Below are 21924 nucleotides of genomic sequence, written 5' to 3' on the forward strand. Positions count from 1 at the left end.
GAACAAATTTCGCAAAAATTGCCCTTACGACATGGTTGTCCGTATTTTCTGTCGAAATTTTGTGTTTGTGTAGGATTATTAAAAAAGGATCACCGAGTTACCTCGAGATATTTACACCACGTATACAACAAAACCTATAGGGTATGATACCAAAAGGAGAATTAGATCGATTTTTCGAACGTGCGGCACAGGAGCTTGCTGCTGGCCACGGGGATTACCGCACTCGACGGACGTTGGAAAGTGAATCTTTTAGCAAGTGAATTGTTTATGACAAATAATTTATTTAGTACCACATTTATTTTATATTTCACATACCCTAATTTCTTCACTTACGATATTAATCGTCGATACGATACAAAATTGTGGACCCTGTTTTCTGTCGAAATTTTGTGTTCTATGTTTTGGCCACGCGCGTAGTCTGCGGCAGCTTCCTGATAGTATGTAATGCCGTGACGTGTAATTTACAATTGATATGTATAGCCATATGAACTATTTTTGCGTATATCGATAGTCTTATTATTTACTTAATAGGATACACATATTTTAGCATTTTTTCTCTTTCTCCATTTAAATAAAGGATTATCCGGTGATATTTTTGTTGTACTCGGATACACGCATTTTGGTTATTCATAACGTCTGAGAGGGATTCTTCTCTAGCTGCCTTTGTGGCATCAGCTATCTATCGTCCAACCTGGTAAGAGATTTTCATTGCATGGGTACCTTCAGGAAGCTGCCGCGGACTGCGCGCACGGCCAAAACATCGATTTTTATTTTGCTTCAGTGGCGCTGCACAGTGAGCGGAAATCGAAAAAGCTTGATAAAACCCTAAATTTTCACTATTTTTTTGGTAAGCAAAAATGGTAGTGTCAGATAGAATAATGTCCAAGGAACTATGACTATTTAAATATTTGGTTCACCCTTGAAATCATTAGAAGCCGTTAAAGACTAGGAAAAATTATATATAAAATTTGTCTGAATTTCCGCAAAAATCGAGTGTTTACTTTCGCTCGTGAGCCGTTAATATGATTTTCCATAAATGTAAAAGCATTTTCTGAAAGAGTTAACCTTTTCTAAGAATTATAGGTGATAATTTATTCATTTTTATCAATTTTTCATATAATTAAGAATTTAGAAGTGCATTGTATTTGGACTATTTTTGACAAAGTGGAAAAAAACTTAATGGGGGCGACGAGGCTCGATCGTAAAATTCATGTGGAAAGAAATACCTGAATCTTGACTGTATGATCCAAAAGAAAAATCTTGCTCTAACTTGCTACCTTTCTTTTAAAGATGGGATATGTATAAAAAGTCAACGCAGCCGCGGAATATCCTGATTTGGTTTTTGCTAAGCAAATAATGTTTCCACACTATTATTTTACCCCAATTGTTAGGAATGATGTAAAATCTAAAAGTAAAGGCAATGTTTTGTCCAAAAAAAAACTTTCATACTCTATTGTGGCACATCGAAAGTGGAAAATTCGCTGGTCACCCATGATGAGGACTTGTGACCAAACGTCGCGTCGGCAGAGTGCTTTGTTTCCTTATTCGAACTTATTCTCACATGTATATACACAGGGAATTTCCCGCACTTTAGGTTCCTTCAAACCAGAAATCCCTCCGACGTTGAGGAGAGGGAAAAGAATCGAAGCAGGCGCGGTCAGTGCACACGACCGACAGACCGCAATAGGGTAGTTTCCTTCATCAAAGAAAACGAAAGTTATTGATTGCTATTCATTACCCACCATTAGTGTATTCATAATATACAAATTATTTAGTTTTAGAAATAGCGGTTTAGACGAATGGCAAGAGTCAATTTTATCCTCATTTGGAAAAGGCCAGATTGGCGCCCATGCGATGCCACTCCACGTGACGTCACAGGGACCTAGTTTCTACACGAGAGGATAGGAGTTTTACATCGTCTGAGGTTACCAATGCATGCATGAGGCACAGAGCTCAGTGAAACATGTATTAATAATCACCTATTAAAACTGGTTAAGGTTGGAAAGTTTTCTTCGTTTGATAAGGTATTAATAATCATTATTTAAGTCAAGCGCTACCAGCTAGCATGGTACTCAGCTACCTGCTAGCATCCTGCGTCTCAGCGCTCAGAGCCTCGCCCCAAGGTCACCTCACAAGGCGGCAGCGGGAACCAGAACGACGTCACACGGAATTTTCCCAGCATTCATACTTAGCCGTCGCGTTTTCGCGCGCTTGAAATTTTTCACTTTTCATTTAATCGCGAAAAATATATATCGTCATTTAAAAATCTGAAAGCGTGAAATACGAACTCTAGGAGTAATAATCTTTCGGTTTAGGCAATAAAAAAAATAATAGGAAAGCACCCTATTATCCCTTGGGGCGGTAATCCTCTTCCACTACTAGTAGTTCACTAACAAGTAAGTAATACCTCTTGAGTTCTCCAATACATTGTTCCTTCAAAATGTGGGGCTCGTGAATTTGGTGTATGGGACTAGGTTGTTTCTTTCAATAGTCGCCGCTAATTGTTTTACCACCGTAGCGCACGTGCATCGGTTAATGCCCTCCAAAAGATCGCTTCTCTGGAACACGCTAGTGAACAGCTAGTTGATTTCGTGGGGACCTCTTTATCCTCCATAACCCCTTAGAACCAGTGGCGTAACTAGGAATACGCTTGGTGGGGGGGGGAGCGACCTCCCATCCCCACCCCGTATAGGAAAATTTTGTAAAAATTACATGCCCGCAAATACATTTTAAATTATTTTGGCACTTAAAATTTGGGTTTCATTAAAAGGTTACCTTAAAATGTACTATATGTTCAAACTAGAAAATAGTTTTGAATATTATATTTATTTCTCTGAGGCTTTGGGGGGGATCTATCCTCCTCATCGCCACGCCACGCTGTTACGCCACTGCTTCGAGCTAAAAATTCTGCATGCAACTTGTTAAAATTATATTGTGTCTATGCAGATCTTAAGCACTTTGTTCTCTAACATAAGTCATTTTTTAAAACCTGCCTATTAAGAATGTTTACTTTGTTGTTATGCTGCTAATACTACGACTCCTTTCTTCGGGCACCTAGAAAGATAAATGCATCCAAGCATTCTTCGACTGTGCTGAATAGTGAAATTATAGTACGTATATCAAAATCAAAACCTTGCTCGTCGTGAAGCAATTATAGCAGGCACTAAGAACCTGTGAGGCACATCACGCCTCATATTTGGCCAAGCCAGCATTACGACTGACAATCCCATAAATCGCTTTGGGAATATTGTTGCATACTTAATATGGGAATATCAAGTATGCCACAGTCACAAGGTTAAATTGTGTGACAAAGATCCAGAATATTCTTAAAGGAGTTGTATGTAAGCCATCACTGGTAATGCTTGTGGTAAGGAAGGACGAAGTATTGATTTCGAAGGACCTAAGATAATGACAAAGCAGAGTCGCTACCACCTAAGGCAGATCAGAGAAGCCATAGTAATCCATGAGACCGGCAATATCAACGGAGAGCAGAGCTGCCCAATCAGCAACGTCTAGAAGATAGTGCTTACCAGTCAGCACTCAGCAGGACTGCAAGACGGTGTAAAATCGAAGATTCTCACCTACGTGCTGACCGGATGGTTTTTGTAACTGTTATCACTCAAAAACAACAGACGCGGCTGGAGAGCCGGGCATTCATCGTGAACATGGACGCGGAAACCTACGCAAGAACACGAATTAAGTCATTGATGCAGTCAGATACTATTTTTGAGCAACGAACCAAATTTTATTAAAATTATCTTGGTTATTTCACAATCTAAAACTCATATATTGCGATTTTTCTCCATCGAGAAAATTTTGATTAAATGGCAAACAACATCGTTATTATGTATACATATTTGTTGTTATAACCTCAGATCCCTCACAGACTAACACCTCCAGTGATGTTTCATAACCGTATTAATCAACCGTTCACTCAATTTCTTCTTAGCAATAGTTCGACACCGCATACCTCACCTCAAATTCTGTTCACGTGCCGAAATACTTAATTCACTGGGATTATTACACCCCAACCACCGCCGATTGACATCAGACATCAAATTTCTTTACCGCATCATGAATGGGTCCTTCAGATCCAGTGATCTCCTAACATTCTTTTCACTACGCATTCCAGCTCGCAAAACCCGCAATACTGAAGCTCTACACCAGCCCAATTTCCGTCTGGCAATATCTCATAGATCCCTCTTTTACCGCTTACCTTCTATTTTTAATTCAATCTCAAATACTTCTTCTTCTCTTGACATCTTTGCCTCCCGCACCAATTTTAATAACCAATTGAAATGACTATCTTTTTGACACCGACCTTTTGTATGTATTGTATATGCTGAAAATGGTTGTTATTTATTTTTATTATTTTTATACATGTTTATTAATTATATTTACATAATTTATTTAGTTTATAAACCCAATGTAAAGGCCTTAGTGCTGTTTTGGTGTGAAATAAATAAATATTTGCTAAATACGCGCAAGTTGGAGAACACCGGATAACTCAAGGAAATGTGCAGATAAATAACCTCAATGCACGATATGACAGACATTTAAAGGCTGCATAAGCCTATCAACAAAATATAAAAAAAGCCCGCTCGAAACAAACATTTTCGCCATTAACTTTTCTTTACTAATGGTTGCATAAGGTGAGGACGATACGCAAATGGAAGTCATTGGCTTTTCGAGCCGGATATCTATCTGAATTGTGAACCTCATGATAGAAGAAAGTCAGCAGCAATCTACTGAACACAATATTCAGAAACAGTTGGCGTAGTAATCACGGTGAAATGTCACATTGCCCTTTACCATCATGTTATTTGAATCGTGGAATATTTTTCTTATTTAACCGTCACGGAAGTATCACCATGTATGAAAGTATCTTCAATCTCGGTGAAATAGTTTCCCCTTTTGTGTGGCATATTTCCCAACCCATCAGTGGATGATGCCATACTAAATGCGTGAGGTTTGAATCAAGATAAAAAGTATGAAAAGAATGTCGCTGGGAAGTTAGTCGTGAGTGACGGAAATTGGTGTACATAATCTCGCACTTTCACCACATCTCGCTCTCACACTTTCTGTACATTTAATGATATTATATGTAATTGAGTTTATTTGACTGCATTTATCTTGAGCTACTTTTACTTTCATCATAATAAGAAATAATCAATTCACATGCAAATTTTAAGATAGTTTCGTTCAAATTAATTGCACTCACATACAAAACAATGCCGTTTTATGAAAAAGTTACAATGGTGGTCCTGTAATGCTGGGTAATGCGGTCGGCCCCGCAAGTGTGGGGCGCCCACCCCCATATGCGTCCGCCTCTGCCACATACACCCCAATGTGATAAAGGAGTTATCGTTATAGTTCCTATCACCTTACCAACACCCTACATACTCAGCGTTTGAACCCGAACCTTATTTCCATCACTGGGGGGAGAAATCATTACAGTTCAATCTACAGGCTTGGGAATTACTATTTGGACACGGAAGTGCTCCAGACTGCGGGCCGTGGCTCGTGGTGTCGTCAATAATGTCACCTTCCATCGATCTAAATTGGAAAAATATTGTTTGAAAATGGAGGTCAAGTCGTAGACACGAATCTTCCTGATTGCGTCATAACGTCTAAGACGGTTCACAGTGGGCGGAAATCGTAAAAAACCGGACAAAATTACAAAATGGCTTTTTTTGAGTTATAAACTTGAAACTTCGCAGGTATACTCAAAATTGATTGATATTTATGGATATGTACTTCATTTAATATAATTCCCACCTGTGACTGAGATAGAGAGGCTCAAACGTGAGTAAATTTCCATAAAAACGCCCGTCTTCATTTTTCTCTGAAAATCTTCCAAAGTAAGTAGATGATGAATTTATAGGTGGATTCTTGCGGAATAAAAGACCACATAATCTGTTGTCAAGATGTTTTTCCTTTAATTTTCCGTTATCTTAAAGAATTTCATCGATAAATTCTTACCACGCAGTTGCAAAATGGCGAATACTGTTTTTTGACAAAGTTTTACATTTAGGTAGAGTTTCAAATGAGTTTCCAGCAAAGTCACGCAAATTAACTAATATGAGAGCATTTTTTGAAGATTTCTTGAGGTGTTTATTCAGTTACATTTTAAATAAGTTTGCGACGCCGGAGATTACATTGATTTTTCGATCGCGCGGCAGGGTTCGTCTCCGCGCGTCGGGAGTTGGATTAGCCGCGACGCGGTAAGGTTATTGAAACTGTATGGGTTTTAACGCTCAGAATTCACCGTTTTTATGTTTTGCTTCAAGGCACCGATTCTCAAATAGCCTATGGTGAAGACAGTGGAGGATTTTCAGCCGAGGTAATTGCACATTTCATTGAAGTTCATTTAGTTTTCTTTGGATACGATCGAAGACCATGCTTCTACTAAAAGCGTTCAAACCTCAAAAAGTGAGTTGTTTTCCTGAGACTCACACAAAAATACCTACCAGAAAGACACCAGCTGAGACTCTTATACCTTCTTTACTCTCCGATCCCTGACCCCTAGGATTCTACGGCGAAATCGGTCGTTTTATGACGCCGCGGAGCGGAGCCTTTGACGGTCTTAACGGGGTATTTCCATGGGAACTTCTAGTTTTTTAAAATGTGCATCATACCCTCAGTTCTACTTTCAAACACTCGGATAATTTCAAAATGAAGGAACCTAATCAGAATCAATTCTATTTTCTGTTCATATATTTGGACGGTTTCTTGATGCATTTTGGCATTCATTCTCGCGTTCATGCATTTTGACGTTAACTGTACGTGTTAGTGTATCACGCAACCAGGCCTTAAAGAGGGTGGGTTCAAAGGAGATTCTCATTTTGATGAGAAAACATATTTATTTGGAAACAAAACACACAGAAACGAAGGTGAAAACGAAATGTATGCACTGGTGTTTCCACTAGTCTGTGCGAACAACACATTCAGGCGTTGAAATCTCCATCGCTCCGATAGCACGGAAATAATTCATGCTCACCCGCATTGCATTCAAGACGTTTAAGCCTGCGAAGAACTTCAGGGCATGGAGTAGGGGACATAATCGCTGTGCTGCACGGGCAATAGGAGTCCTGCCTCAGCTCCCCCACCAGCCTTCCGTCTTTTGGAGCCGGGTGGAAAGCCACCGCCTCCGGCAGCTCCTGCCGATGGATGCGCTCCGCCCAGCAGCTCAGCCATGAACGAGATGTACGTGATGGCCAGCCTCAGCGTCTCTATCCGCGAGAGTCTCTTCTCGTACGCAAAGGTGGGGACTTTCCTGCGGAGCCGGTCGAAGGCCTCGTTGAGGTTATACATTCTTCGGCGCTCCCGTATGTTGGCAGCCCTTCGCTGAGCCACAGTGGCCACCCTCCGGCGCGTCTTCTTGTTCCCTGGGGACGAGGATGTGGGAGTGACGGGGGCAGAGCCGAATGAACCCCCGGAACTGCCGCTCCCTGCACAGCTCGTGCTCCCGAATCTCCCGCTGGACCTGAAAACAGGAGATAGGGGAATTCACGTATACAATGACCTCTCTGCTGAAAAAACTTGGTGGCCAGGAAAGTCATGGAGTATCTGGGTAATAGGTAACACATTTGGAAAAATCGCGTTTACTCTAAATTTCAAAAGGTGATATTTTCTCGCTATCCAGTCACGGTTGAATGGAAGATGGGACTTTACAGCCCCAATCTCGTTCAAGAAAGACGAATTATTATTATTTTTTAATAATTATAACAGTTATTTAATTTAAATTCACTTTAAAGTTTACATAGGTGCATCAGTCACAATGAAATCCGCAATATGGTTATGCATAACATTTTCCTCACATACGGTCCTACTAAGCTATTGCTAATCAGCAGGTTCCATTTTTTTCGTGCAAACGAAAATGCATAGAATTAAATCAAACATATTGAATATTATTATTGTTATTATCATTATTATTCACGCCCAAATAATGGCTTACTCTAAGGAAACTAGTAGAGGGCAAGTAACCCCAGCATTCATTAAGCTACATGTAGATGCCACCAAAATGACATGTGGACATATGTGAGGTGTTGAGCCTAGGCATTCCTCAATATTTAAACATCCCACGGCCATAATATCGTTTGAGAGTGCTTCACCGCTGTTAATATTCATTCCATTGTCTTGGTTTTGTCTAATTTGTGTTTAGGTTAACATAAAAATGCTTTCTAAATCTTATTATATATCATATTAAGATGAAAGTGAGATAAACTACGTATTGTGAAAGTTTAGAAAAGACCGAAATTAGTCTAGAAACAGGAAAAAATTTGAGTGCACTTTTTTTTAGGGATGATAAAGCAGTAAGCGCCAAGTGATGGGGGTCTTGGTTCCTTTGCCTGAACTCTTTATACAAGGTCGCTCTTTAGAGATTGTTCAGGATTTATTTAGAAAACAGGGTTTGTATAACCTCGCGATGGTTTTCTCCCGTGACTATCGGACTTACAACTATAAACTTTTACTGGGACACACCGCGGAGTGGTCGGAGGAACTGAAGTATGGAAAAGGGATATGTGATTAGGGTATCATGAGCAGGTGCCGCAATCGATCTCATCTTCATCACCATTAATCAACAATCCTAAGACGGTTTGACGTAGCTCCCAACCCCTCTCTTCTGTCCGCTAGCCTTTTTATAGCAACATATTTCTTCTGTTTTGCATCCTTTATAATCTTTTCCATGTAGTTAACTCATTCGGGGCCATCCCTTGTGCTTCTTCCCTTCCACTTGTCCTTCTACGATTGTTTTCACGAGGCCATGATGTCTCATAATGTGACCAACTAAGTCGTTCCGTCTTCTCCTTAAGGTTTTTAGATGACTTCTCTTGTCTCCCAGCTACTCCAACTTAAATAATCGATCTCACGACAGTGATGCTTCTGTCTCGAGATAGTGGGGGTTTCTCATGAAAATTTACCGGGCAGATTTAATTAGCAATGAGAATATCTATCTAAGATCGTTGTTACCTAGTTAATTTGCAGCTTTAGAACTAATTTAATACATTATTTAACCTTTTTAAAAGAGAATTCACATGATAAGGAAGAACTACCGTATTTCCGTATGCCATGTTATTCACCGTTGATACGTCCCCAGCTGTCTTTCTGTCCCTACTAAAACGATGACAGAATTTACAAATCAACAATCGTCAATCAGCGCACGCCGGCAGTCAGGGGCGCAGCTAAGAATTAAGGCTAGGGGGGATTTTAGGCGCAACTAATACTTAGGTTTGTGGGGGTATTGCATACCCGCCAGGGTAATTGGGGGCCGCACTCAAGAAAATTTTAAGATTAATGGTTCAAAATGACTAGTTCTACCGCTTTATGAGAGATATTTGATTAATCCTAACACTATTCTATAAGTAAATTGGATTAAACTTAAAAATTTCTCTGAGCTCTGGGGGGGTTTACCCCCCAAACCCCCCCCCCTCGCTGCGCCACTGCCGGCCGTAAAACAGAATCCTCTCACAACGAACTTGAATTCAATATATCTTGCAGTTTTTGGGATCTAATTGAGATCCTTTACGTATCTATGAACATTTAAGACTCTTCTAAATTTCATATAAGTAATAGTTGCGGGCGTGACTTGGTGGAATCCTTAATCGCATGGTGAATCACCACGTGGAAAAAGCGATTTTTTTATTCCTGCAGCTCCTATGCTCTTCTAAACAATGGAATTATTTTCAAAATCGTGTTGATTAGATGGAATATGGGACTTTCTAGTCCCGGTCTCGCCCAATAAAGTCGAATTATTATTATTCACCGTACTAAGTCTCATTCGGGTGCCACCAATAAGTATCCCAGATTTGATGACCGTAATTCTCACCTGGGCAGTGGTTGTTGCTGCGGTAGTCCACACAGGGGCTGCTGTCCTCCGCGGGGGCAGTCCGACCCCACCCCGCCCCCGACCATGGCGTCACCGGGGGCGGCTCCATTGTGGTGGTGCGCTGCCGCAGCCGCGGCCGCTGCTGCCGCCGCCGCGGCCCACAGGTCGCAGTGTCCCTGCAGCAGGAGATCGGGAGGCTGGGGATGGCCCCCAGGGTGGTGGTGGTGGTGCGAGGAGGGGTGCGAGAGGGGGTTGGGTGCCCCAAGGTGCGCGTGGTGTGGGTGATAGGGCACAAGTGGGCTTCCGCCGCCCACCCCGTCTCCACCGCCCGGAACCACCCTGCCTCCACCGTGGCCCTGCGAGGACAACGAGTCACGGAAATGTTATGATTTCATGAGAATTAAATAATGATTTGGGTATGAATATCGGAATTTAAGAAAAAGCGTCAAGTGCTGAAGGTCGCACTCATATTTTGGGAAGTGTATGTTTTCCACGCACTGCTCAGATGATAGTCATCATCCCCATTAAATAAGTTCGACCGATGCAAGCGTGGTGCAGAGGAATTGCAGCATATTGAAATGAAAGGTAAGCTGTACTTCTCCACTATTATTTAACGTTGCTGTACTTGTACTAGACGATGGCTCTGTGAGCCGAAAGACGTCGTACGCATTTAATAACTGTGAAAAAGTGTAACTTCTTTTCATTTCAGTACGTCCCTATTAAAATTTACAGGCCGTATATAAATCTCGACGGCCTCTCTGATTAGCCGAGGATAATATGCAGATGTTCTTGCGGCGACTTTGGCTCATCCTGGAGGATTTTGAGGAAGTAACAATCAGAACTTGATTAATTTTCAGTTTTCTCTTTTATGTTATATTTTTATATGCAAGGCAGTATTTTTAATTTTTCGGTTCCAAGACAACAATGGTCGGTATTCTAACGGTCTTGATAAAAACGGATAAATCTTCAGTCTCCTGAAGACGTTCCTAATAGGAGGAACGAAATGTTGAGCTCTTATATTTTAGTAAGTTTGATACGAGCCTAATTATTCATCTCTAAAGCAGTTTTGTAATATGTGTGATGCATGTAATACCTTCAAGGTAAAACATTTTTCCCGGTGACTTACGGCCAAAATAAATTAACTTTCCTCGTATCGCCGAAATACTACTGTATCAAAAAATGCCGTCCTCTCTCACATAGAGATTATGCTGGAGTCCTCGCCGTGGCGATTCCTTTAGGGTCGCAAGGTTAAGGGCAATTTTATTGTTCTTTTCAGTTTCTGTTTTCCATCGGAAATAATTGTGCTAATTAGATTTGAAACTATTCTTAGGCAATATTGAAATATTAATAATGCTTATTTATGGGCAACTCTATTTATTATGCCATGCAACATGTTTTGTAGCTTCAAAAACAGCTGCGTCTTCCTTTGGGAATGAAAATTTATCGCGTTGTGGTATTTATGGACGAAGTAATGCATTTACGATGTAGTACTATATTACAGGTATGTCTACTAATTAGTGTTCTGTTCAGAATACATGAAATACCTTGGAACATTATATGTTAAAGTTTATGAAAAAGAGTTTTCTCTTTTGAGAACTGATTTATGCGCTACCAAAATGAAAATTATAAAGCATATGGTTCGAGGTAGTGCATCGTTATCGATTCACTTCCAAGCTCTTCAATCCTACCTTCCGCCTTCATTTGTTTTAAAAAGCTCTTTAGTATAACAAGTTACAATTATTTTCTAGTTCCAATGTTCCTAAATGAAGATTTTTGGAGTCAGGGTTTATATTTATTTAGCATCAACAATTATGTGCTGTCTATGCTAACATTCCTGTCTACATCGAGCTTAAGCATTATGGATTAATACTGTTGTTAAATATTACAAACAACGATTTAAATTTATTTGCGTTAAGAGCTAATTGATTATTTTGCTCAGGGGCGTAATAATAACTGATATATTCCACGTTCATGAAAGGAATTCTCTGAAATTGTTTTGACAAAATGGCGTCCGGAATACGATGTTGGAGCGTTATTAAGACATATCTAACAAATCTCAATGATATTTATCAGTGGGCTAGCGATCTATGTTTTCATTGAATAGCAGCTATAGAAAACTAAAATGGATCCGATTGGGATGATGAAAATAATCTGATGATGTTCCGGAATAATGAAATTGCTGTCTATCTTTTCTTAGACATGGCTACTGAAGAATGTTGAAGTCACTTGCAAAAAAATTAGGGGTCAATGCAACTTATTCCCAGAATCAAAAGCTAACAATACCGTCAGAAACGAAATATATTTTCTAATAGAGTCGGTAATAATTCACAGATATCCAATTTATTACTAATGCGTATAGATGTCAGTTTTTGGTTGACGTTGACTCAATCGTGGTCGATGCTCACGAGGAAATGTATACATTCTTAGTTAGTTTTTAACTGTAATAAGGTTATGAACTTAATTTATTCTATAATATTAACTTTTATTTTTGTACATCCCACTCGAATATAGATTCATAGAATTATGATACCTATGTTTTCAACAAGAAATGATACTCTCACGTTGGTTCACTCAGCCATAGTGCTAGAACTTGGATACATCAGTTTCTTATATTACCATATGAATCATTACCTCAACCAAAGGATAATTTTGGACGTATAATCATCAAAGTCTTACTTGTACAAGAAAATATTGCTTTTATACCTAATCCATGAAAGCTCGATTTTATTCAGCCTATCTTTTTAAGAAGCTGGTAGGCTATGCTTTGCTTCCATTTATTTGAAAAATAATCATATTATAACAAGCTTAGCTTTAGAAATAAAGGGGGAATCGTTCCTGCTTGACAAATTTTTTGATTAATTTAATGATTTTCTGTGCCCACTGCGGCTAGGAGAAGAGGTTTAACTTTTTCTAGAGTTTTTATTTGCAGGTAAGATACAAGGTTTACACGCGCGAAATGTATTGAAGTCCAAACTTGTTTCCATCCCTGAACATATGAAAAACGCTTAGTGATGAAATTAGTTCCCGGATATAAATTAAGAAGGGAGCTTTTACAAATAAGAAAATATAACCATGGTAGCATAAGAAAACGCCCTAAAATAAGCGGAAATATTTTAGGCTCTTTTATTTTCAGTTATTTCTATTTATGGAGATGTTAGGTGGGAAAATTAAACTAGAAAATGTTGTGACAGATACTTGCGCCATTAACGCCAATGATCGAGTGGATTTTCCTCAAAGAAAGTTGGTAGATAGAAACATTCCTTATCAGCAACTAACGCGAGCTCCAACGATTTGAATCAGTGACAGGATGGGATTTTATATTCATTTCGACCATATTTAGATTTTTTCGGCCATGCTTCGAATTTCTCAGATATAACAGAATATGTAGCAATGTTAAATGGAGAATGAGCGACTTACCCCATTCCACAGCGAGGCACCACCTCCAGGTCCCAGGGCTCCGCCGCCAAGGTACGCTCCGTGGTGGTAGGCCGCCATTTCGTACTGCCTGCTCAGCTCGGAGGGAGGCGCAAGATCCCAAGGGGGCGGGGGCTGCCGCGGGGGAAGCGCCGGGGGTGCCGCGCCGCCCTCCCCCCGGCACCCGACGGCCGTCCCGGCGGGGGAGCAGGGGAGCGGCATTGGGTGCGGTGGGCCGGACATGGATGGGGTCGGAGGTGTAAGGTGAAATGGTGGTCTGATAACAGATGCGGAACTTAATCTGTTTCCAACTTCGTCATTTAGCCTCTGGTAAAACCTTCGGTAGTCCGAATTGCCATTCTTCCCATTATTTTTTGCGAGTGCTGTTCAATATTTAGATATCAACTTCATGTCGCTGAAGAGAGATACTTGATGTTTAAAAAAAACTCCTTCGCCCGTGTTGTAAAGAGCAACTCTTCGTGAAGTTTCATCTACTGCCGAAACCCAGTGATTGATTTTAACCCTCAAATACCGATGGAGAGTGTTTTGAGGATTTTGATCGCAGAAATACCGTGTTTTGTTTTCTGTTCCACCGTGGCATTTGCTGCATCCGTAAATCACTCTTGCCCTAACTCAACTAATATAGGCTTACATCGTCGGGTTTTTTAAATCTCTCTGGCAGTGGTGTGTCACTGTGAAATGTTGGCATCCATCATTACTCCATCAATGTGGCCAAGTAAAATTGTGTTCTTCCCGAACGTAGTTACTTCGCTAGATTTGGGTACCAAAGGTTTCGTCCCGAAAATTTTGGCGTCCTTTTGCAGTGGATCAGTCTTTTGTTTTCCGTGCTGATGCAGTGGCGCTATGGATTATTCGCCAAATCACTTCTTATTATCAGCCTCTTCCAATTCTTCACCGGGACTTCTTTCTTCCTTATTACGGTGCCCACTGACTTTCCCTGGGTAAGTGATGTCTTGATGAAAATGAAGTCCTCCAAGACTTTAATTTAAATCTCTGGTAGTTCATCTAAACTCAAAGCCTAAGGTGATTTAAAGAGAGCTTAACGTCTTGAATACAGAAACACAACAATTTTTGAAGGAATATTTATCGGTGGTTTACTTCTGTCACCATATTTTAATTTTGCATCCCTCGTATATTTTTGTGAAAGCCAAACACGCATCATCGTCCATGCCAATTATATCAGCAAAATTATCTTGCTTAACGTCACTTCTGAATTATGTGCTACCACATATAAAAATAATTTATTGATATCAATGTATACGTGATAGCCTAAAGTAAAACTAAGATGGATATGCTGTCGAAATAACTACGAAAAGTACCGGAGAAAATTTATTTAAGTTTTTAGTACACTAAAATGTTCCCTCTTTCCCTGAGTATCAGGAAATCTCACTCTCCTACCCTGGTTATCCTAATTGACCAAAACTCTCACTACTACAATACTTTTTCAACGCGTCTCACTTCTCTCGCTTCTTTGGCAGTTGAACCTATGCATTCTGCCTACTTTTTCGAGCAATCCAGTTATCTTAAATACACTGTCTCTGAAAAGTCTGTCTTCACTCAACCTTGAAGAAAGTCTAGTGGTACGATTTTAATCTATCACTTTTTCGGCGCTCATTTGGAGGGGTTTCAATCACATTTTCGAACTGATGGAGAATTAATGGCACACACGGCGATGAATTCTCTTCTGAGGGCACTCTTCTCCGGTCCTTGTGCAGGTGTGAAAAATCTCTTCACCGGTGATGGACCTTGGTGGCTGCCGGCAACAGATGCCTCGGTGGCCGTCACTCGAGTGTCATCCGACGGCGAAAGGGGTTCCGGGAATCGTCTGTCTTTGTCTCCGGGAGTCGCTGTGGTTCCCTCGGCCTTCCGCTCCGTCCTGTCGCCCTGTTGTGACTCCCAGGATGAAGACCCCGGACCTCTTCCCAAATCTGATGATCCACCACCATACCCCCGCTTCTCCAAAACCATCCTAGGGATACTAGGGTACCCCTCCCCCGCCAACCCACCCTCTTGGCTTCACACTTGCACCCCTCTCCCCGATACTGTTTTGATTCTTAAACGCCTACCCCCCTCCATTCACCACGCCTCCGTCGCACATTGATTCCATCCCGATTCGCCTCGGTCTTTTTTTTATATTATTTTATCCCTCGTGAGGTCGGGGGTGAGATTTGCATGTAATATGCCTCGTGAGGGGAGAGTATTTTCCCCACCGATAGAGGGTTAACTCAGAGTCAGCGTTAAAGATAACAATTAGCCCAAGGCGTAAATTTGTCTCCATCGGTCGCATATAATGCACGTTTTATCTCTGTCGTAATATTTTGACTGCAATGCGATATTGCATTCAAGATGAACTTTAAATGATTTAGTGGTGAAAGGATTAATGGGAATAAAAAAATAGTCATTATCGTATGTCAGGGAAAATTATTTGATTCCTAAAATTATAATAAATAAATTTATTATCCACTTCAAAGAGAACGCATTGTGATAAACGTTGGTATTTAATCTTGCTTGAATATAACCTAGTTAATCAATAGTAATAATCTTTATTCTCTGTAGCTTGAGAAAATTCATCATTTATAGCTACCATTATTCCACTTGGGCCAAGTACACTTTGAAGCTTCCGTACATATTGCTTCATACTTCTTAAGTGGTTGGCAAAATATTTAAAATTCTTGATTTGATGCATGATTTTAAAGTTATTCTAAGTTTTAATTATAAAAAACTACGAGATGTAATTTTGCATCTTACAACTTCGTCATGAAAATATCATAAGATATTCCGTCAAGTATTTATTAATTTATCAGCTTGCTCAGCTGGTTTGTGATTTTACGAAAATTCTTTATCCACCTTCATTCGCTAGTATTTTTTATAATTTTGGGTGAAAATTTACAAATCATATTCTCTTTCGAAATAATTATACCACCCTCCGTAGAATATCTTATAATCTCATGCATTTGAAATTTGCTGGCGATGGGAAGAAACTGTTAATAAATATATTGACCGTTAATCTCATTCAAATTTTAAAATGGCAATTTTTTATTCCCACCGTTCTTTTTGAATGTTAAAGGCCTTTCTTCTCTTGTTGAATATTAGAGGTCATGCGAAAAAAGTCTGAAGACTTTTGCATTTCCCATGTAATTGAATGGTGTTAGGCACTTGTCGAATTTTTGCAAGTCCTTAATCAAGCGTATGCGTTGCTCAAGAGTTTTACGAAAGATAGTTATCGATTAGTTTTTTCCAAACATTTCTCTCATATCGATAAAACATAAAAGTCCTCGAATACCGAGTCACTAACCTATATCATTCCGGCACAATTGAACAGATCACACCCCGTCGTTGTGTGACGCTGATTATTATGTTGAAATAATATTGATATTGAGGATGAGGCAAAGGAAACCTTTCAGGGCTAGGTTTTAAAAAAAAGGAACTTTTATGAAGAAATCATCGGGTAAAGAAAACTTATTAATTATAATTATTGAAATTTCATTGAAATGTTGGAATACTGACATCTCTCTTTTGCGGGCACCTCAGACTTACAGACGGTGTTCGATTCACCATGAGACTGTTGTGCATTCAAATAATTATGTACCCTCTTAAATTCGGTTACATCAACCTAAGCATCTGATACTTTTTGGGGTTGACTTTCATGAAAACTTTTCACATTTTTTTTCAATTAATGGTTACCTTAGAATAAAAGATAGAAATGTTTTTGCCAGTTTCGGCGGAGCTCTTTAATTGGGCTATCTATTCGCAATATATCATGAATTTTGAGTTCAAATAGAACTTTAGGGAATACATTTTTCAGTGCAATTTTTTTAATGAATTGAAAATTCAGGCTGTCTGAGCGTTATTCAGAGGGGTAACTTGAATTTAATTTCCTCGACAAACCCCATTTTTCGCTCAGACTACCCTCAGCAACTCACACACTAAAAATATTCTTTTACACATCAAATATAACTATAAAACACTACAAACATACGGATATATTTCTTGGTCATTCCTGGCCATCAGAGAGAGTTTTCACGAATAACCGTGCTAAGAATAAATCATTTTGAATTTTCAAAAATTTTAAACTCAGATGAAATGTTTGGTCCTTCAAGATGCCTTTCCTTTGTTTTTATTTGCGAATTAACTTTTAATCCTGCGATTCGTGGCTCCATTTTCCAAGACAGTTTAAACTGAACGAAACAATAAATTTTCTGTCATTGCAGTAATTAGCAAATATTTTATTCGAAATTGTTATAGAAAATTTATCGTTAAATAGGCAGTTGGAATATTGGCACCTAAAGACTGATCATTGCCATGATTTGAAAGATACGTCGTTATTGCTAAGATTGTTGTCATAAAGAACCATTTCGATGATAGATGTAAGTCAGAGCGTACAGTGATTCGGTGGTATAAAATGTGAAATATAAGAAAGAACTGCTTCTTGATTTGGAGTTAAATTGGTGGTCATTAGAGCTTCGCTAATATTTTATGCAATCAGCCACCTATCTGCGTTGAATTCCTGAAGTAAATCTCAATAATGTCTGATAAATCTAAATATATTTTTAAAATTATATACTTTTTATATTTTATATTTCAGAATTTTGGAGGCGTAATGGATAACACTGCTTTCTTCCAAAGTGTCCATAAAAAAGAAGCGAGATCATGTAAGTAATTAATCATGAATCCAATTTTTTTCTGAACTGGATACTATTAGTTTACTCTATTAATAATGAATGTTTATTTATATAATTTTGAGTGAATTTCGGTACTAAAAAGGTTTCCCATGTACTGGAAAGAGTTATTTACATGGTTAAACATTTGTAAGGAAAGATTCTCGCGAGAATGAGCGTAAAGTAAAACTATCTTCTATGTGAGTAGGGACCACGGCAGATAAAAACTTCGTATTTGTACGCCTGAAAGTAACTCCGTGGTTGAATTAGATTTAAAAATTAATTGAGAGTGATTACTTTAAATTAATACTTTGAATAAAATTAAGTGGAAAATAAATGGAAGCAAATTATGGATTTTTTTCGGCGTCACCTTGTTTCCATGTAGCTCAACGGATCCCAATCGATGTCGGAATTTCTGGGGAGATTGGGGGCGGGGCGATAATGTGCTGGGACCAATGGGCGCGTGCTCTCTCCAGGGGTGCACGCGTGCGCCCCTCATGTGTTTTTCGACCGAATGCGACGCCGACGCCCGCGGCCATCGATTCCAAGAGCCCTCAACGCATGCAGATGTTGGCGACGCATGTGCCCCCGCCATTTTATGCTTCATCCCTCCTTTGCCCTGACAATGTGGAATTCCCCCCTGTGGAGAGTCGAGCCCCTGTGGCATATGCTTTATTGTTGGCAGAAACGATTCCAGTCATAGTTTTCGAAGGGGTGAATTTAGTGGGGAGATTGGTCAGATACCTTTATTCAAGTATTGTATCACTTACCCTTCCTGGTGCCCATCTTGGAGTGGCACGGGTGAGAAATGGCAAAGGTATTTACATAAAATGTTACATCTTCGGGAAAAAATCCTGTCATGCCATGTTTTGTGTATCGACATACTTTATTTTAAATTTTACTCTTAACATACCAATTAATTTTTAACTGTATCATTAATTCTGATTTTTTATCCAAGACTTAAGTTGCAGCATAATTATTAACCCATTATAACCCAGTGTTGCTTCTAAGCAGCATCAAAAATGTACATATTATATGCTCTGATTAGGAAATATCTAAACTACGCATTATTTTGTGTAGTTAATTATAATGACGAAATATTCAGCTGCCACGATAATTATGATTGATTGAAAATTTTTCAAGTTTTCATAATTAAAAATCTTGAAATTTGAATTCTCCCAAAAGTAGCTCTGGGTTAGAAAGGGTTAATTTGAACAATCAACTGCCTCAAACCCGATATTTCGGTTCGTGACACTTTTCGGCTGAGTAGCACAATCCGATGTATCGGCCCGCGGCACTTATGTTACAATAAGTTTATAGAAAACATTTCCGCCAATCTCTCCTGACTATCGCCACTCTCACGTCCTCAGTCCACAAAAAGGCCTATTCCCTTCATTTTATCCATGAACATTATTATTTTTCATCCCCGTCACCCCTTACGTGTCATTCTTTCCTGTAACAGTTTTCAGCATCACCTCCTCGCTTAGTGCTCGCTCCATGCAAACCCTCTATCTCCTTCGTGTCTCCTCCATAACTTTCCTTTACTCCTTCTACCGCGTCTTGTACTTCCTCGTTTCCTTTCCTGACCATTCCCCTTACCTTCTGCATTTTCCTTTTTACCCAATAGGTAACTACGTAACCCTTAGGTACTACGAAATATACAGGGTGTCCTATTTATCTTGACCACCCGAAATAACTTTTTGTCCAGATGTAAATTCAAAAATGTGTCAAGCAAATGTCCACTATAGTCAGAGGGACATTAATTAGCATGGATTGCCTTCCTTGTAGCTTTGTTATTTATAAAGATATGAACAGCGGTATTTCTTTAATAAATGGCACCCTATATTTTTTATGCGGCAATTCATTTCCTCCATTTAAAAAAGACATACCGCTGTTCATATCTTTGTAAATAACAAAGCTACAAGGAAGGCTGTCATGATGATTAATGTCCCTCTGACGGCTAATGAACATTTGCTTTACACATATTTTTGAATTTGCATCTGGACATAAAGTTACATCAGGTGGTCAAGATAAATCGGACACCCTGTATAATATATTCTATGTGAAGAGATTTATCTTCTCTACGATACCAATTTTTTACTTCAAATCCTTTGAAATATATTTCATATTGGAAGTAGAAGCGGCGGATCCGTCACAAATATAGATGATGCTCTAAAAGTTAAAAATTATTAAACTTGGCGTAAACCTTTTTTTCTTTGATTGAGGTAGAAGGATATTTTATCCCCCCCCAGATCCGCAACAGACTGATGGGAAATTAATGTGCCAATGAACAGTCATCAGTTTTCAAGATTTGAGGTCGAAAATTATTTAGTTTTTCACAATTTTGAATTTGTCAACGTATACGAAATACATGGGCTCCATGGTGGTATTTATCATTTCCAAATTTTTATACTTTCAGACTTTACGAGAGTTTGATAGTCCTTAAATCACGCTTGGTCTTGCCCTCAAATGGAATATGGGGTTAGACCATTTTGCAATGAGACGCAATTAATAAAAAGTGTCAAAATGACCAGCTTCAATCATCAAGGCGCGATTTGTGAAATAATTAAGAATTAAAAACAGGCAAAAGCAAAATAATCCATTAGAGATTGGTTATAAGGGCCATTGTATGGATACAATTGCCGGTTAAATGTAATTATTATTGAAAACGGCTCAATGATGACTAATTCCTAAGCAACCTCTAATAGGGTCTATACTCGGTCAAGGACCTAGATTTCGACGTCGGATTGAACTAATCTAGCTTGCAGATCAAGGAAAAATTTTATGTTTAATATAGATGATATGGAAACCGATCATATCCGACTGTTCGGGGAAATGGATCAAAATGAGCACGATTGGTATATGACTTAGCCACATATACGCGAAATGCTTTGTGAGATAAATTAAGGTTTCGTGGGAACTGCATACCAGATATTTTTCAAAATAATTGTATTTAGATTTTTGTGGATAAACATCGTTCAACTATTTTTTGGTGAAAAATTCTTTTCAAAGAAATCAATGAAAGGGAAGCAGCACCGGCTCGTGAAATTTTTACTACCTATTGTTTACGGCTGCAGTAATTTTCCTTGCAGGTGAGAATTGTTTTAATATTGGATAATATGAAAGATTTTAATGTAATTTTAATATTTACGGGAAGCATTCGAACACCAGTAAATTGCAGTCATTCGCGCGATATTTCAGCATGCTTACAGGGGAAATGCCATTTATTTTTATTTCCGTTCATGACTCTCGGATACGAGCAAATTGTGCCTAAATCCGAATTATTTTATTGAATCACGCGCGATATCATGGCCGCGGCTTGCGTTGCGATCCATCTATAATTACTCATTGTTAGCATTAATTGTAGTCATTAAAATATAATCTTTTCCTCGTATTTAAAATTAGCCTCGCCTAAATATATATCTCATTGGATATAAAGATAGCCTCATCTATCGGATTCAATGCAGGCCCATTTCTTTGGAAAGGGATTTACTATAAGTGACTAATACGTTCCGAAACCGTTCAGTTGTAAGCATTAGAAATCAGTTCGAGCCCTGGTCACGAGCCGTATTTCAAGTCCTGAGAATCCTACTTATTGGGATGAAATCTTAAGTAGATCTGTGGGACGACTGAAGAACTTGTCATGGGAGGTGACCAAGCGTTTATTACGGCGTGCGGCGGCTCCCAGGCGTCCATTCCATTCGAGTATTCGTCGCGGACTACTCATTGACGGCTATAATTAAGTATTGAGTATAACTCGTGAAGCTAGGTACATTGCGGAAACATTCTAATCTTATTTTGACTGCGACAATGCGGTTGAACCCTCATCGACAAAAATGCTTACTCCCTTTTTTTCAACTTATTTTTTATGACTTCACACAGAGGGGAACCTGGCCGTAAAGTTAGCTATCAGGTTAACCATTTGAGTTTGTTTTTTAAATATTTTTGTTGGCTGGGTTAAAAGTCGTAGTTTATTATCTCATATCTATATCAATATACCAT

General features: G+C 39.1%; 1 protein-coding gene across 1 annotated transcript; it reads right to left on the bottom strand.

Annotated features, from left to right (window-relative positions):
* Positions 1-6843: 6843 nt before the first annotated feature.
* Positions 6844-13486, bottom strand: LOC124158146 (pancreas transcription factor 1 subunit alpha-like). Its single transcript, XM_046533330.1, has 3 exons — positions 13247-13486; positions 9830-10185; positions 6844-7486 (listed from the first exon to the last, which is right to left on the bottom strand). Exons 1-3 carry the CDS (start codon positions 13484-13486, stop codon positions 7039-7041), a joined length of 1044 nt encoding a protein of 347 aa, XP_046389286.1. The 3' UTR covers positions 6844-7038.
* Between the last annotated feature and the right edge of the window lie 8438 nt (positions 13487-21924).

Source organism: Ischnura elegans, chromosome 4 (assembly GCF_921293095.1).
Source record: "Ischnura elegans chromosome 4, ioIscEleg1.1, whole genome shotgun sequence".
NCBI classification, from domain to species: domain Eukaryota; kingdom Metazoa; phylum Arthropoda; class Insecta; order Odonata; family Coenagrionidae; genus Ischnura; species Ischnura elegans.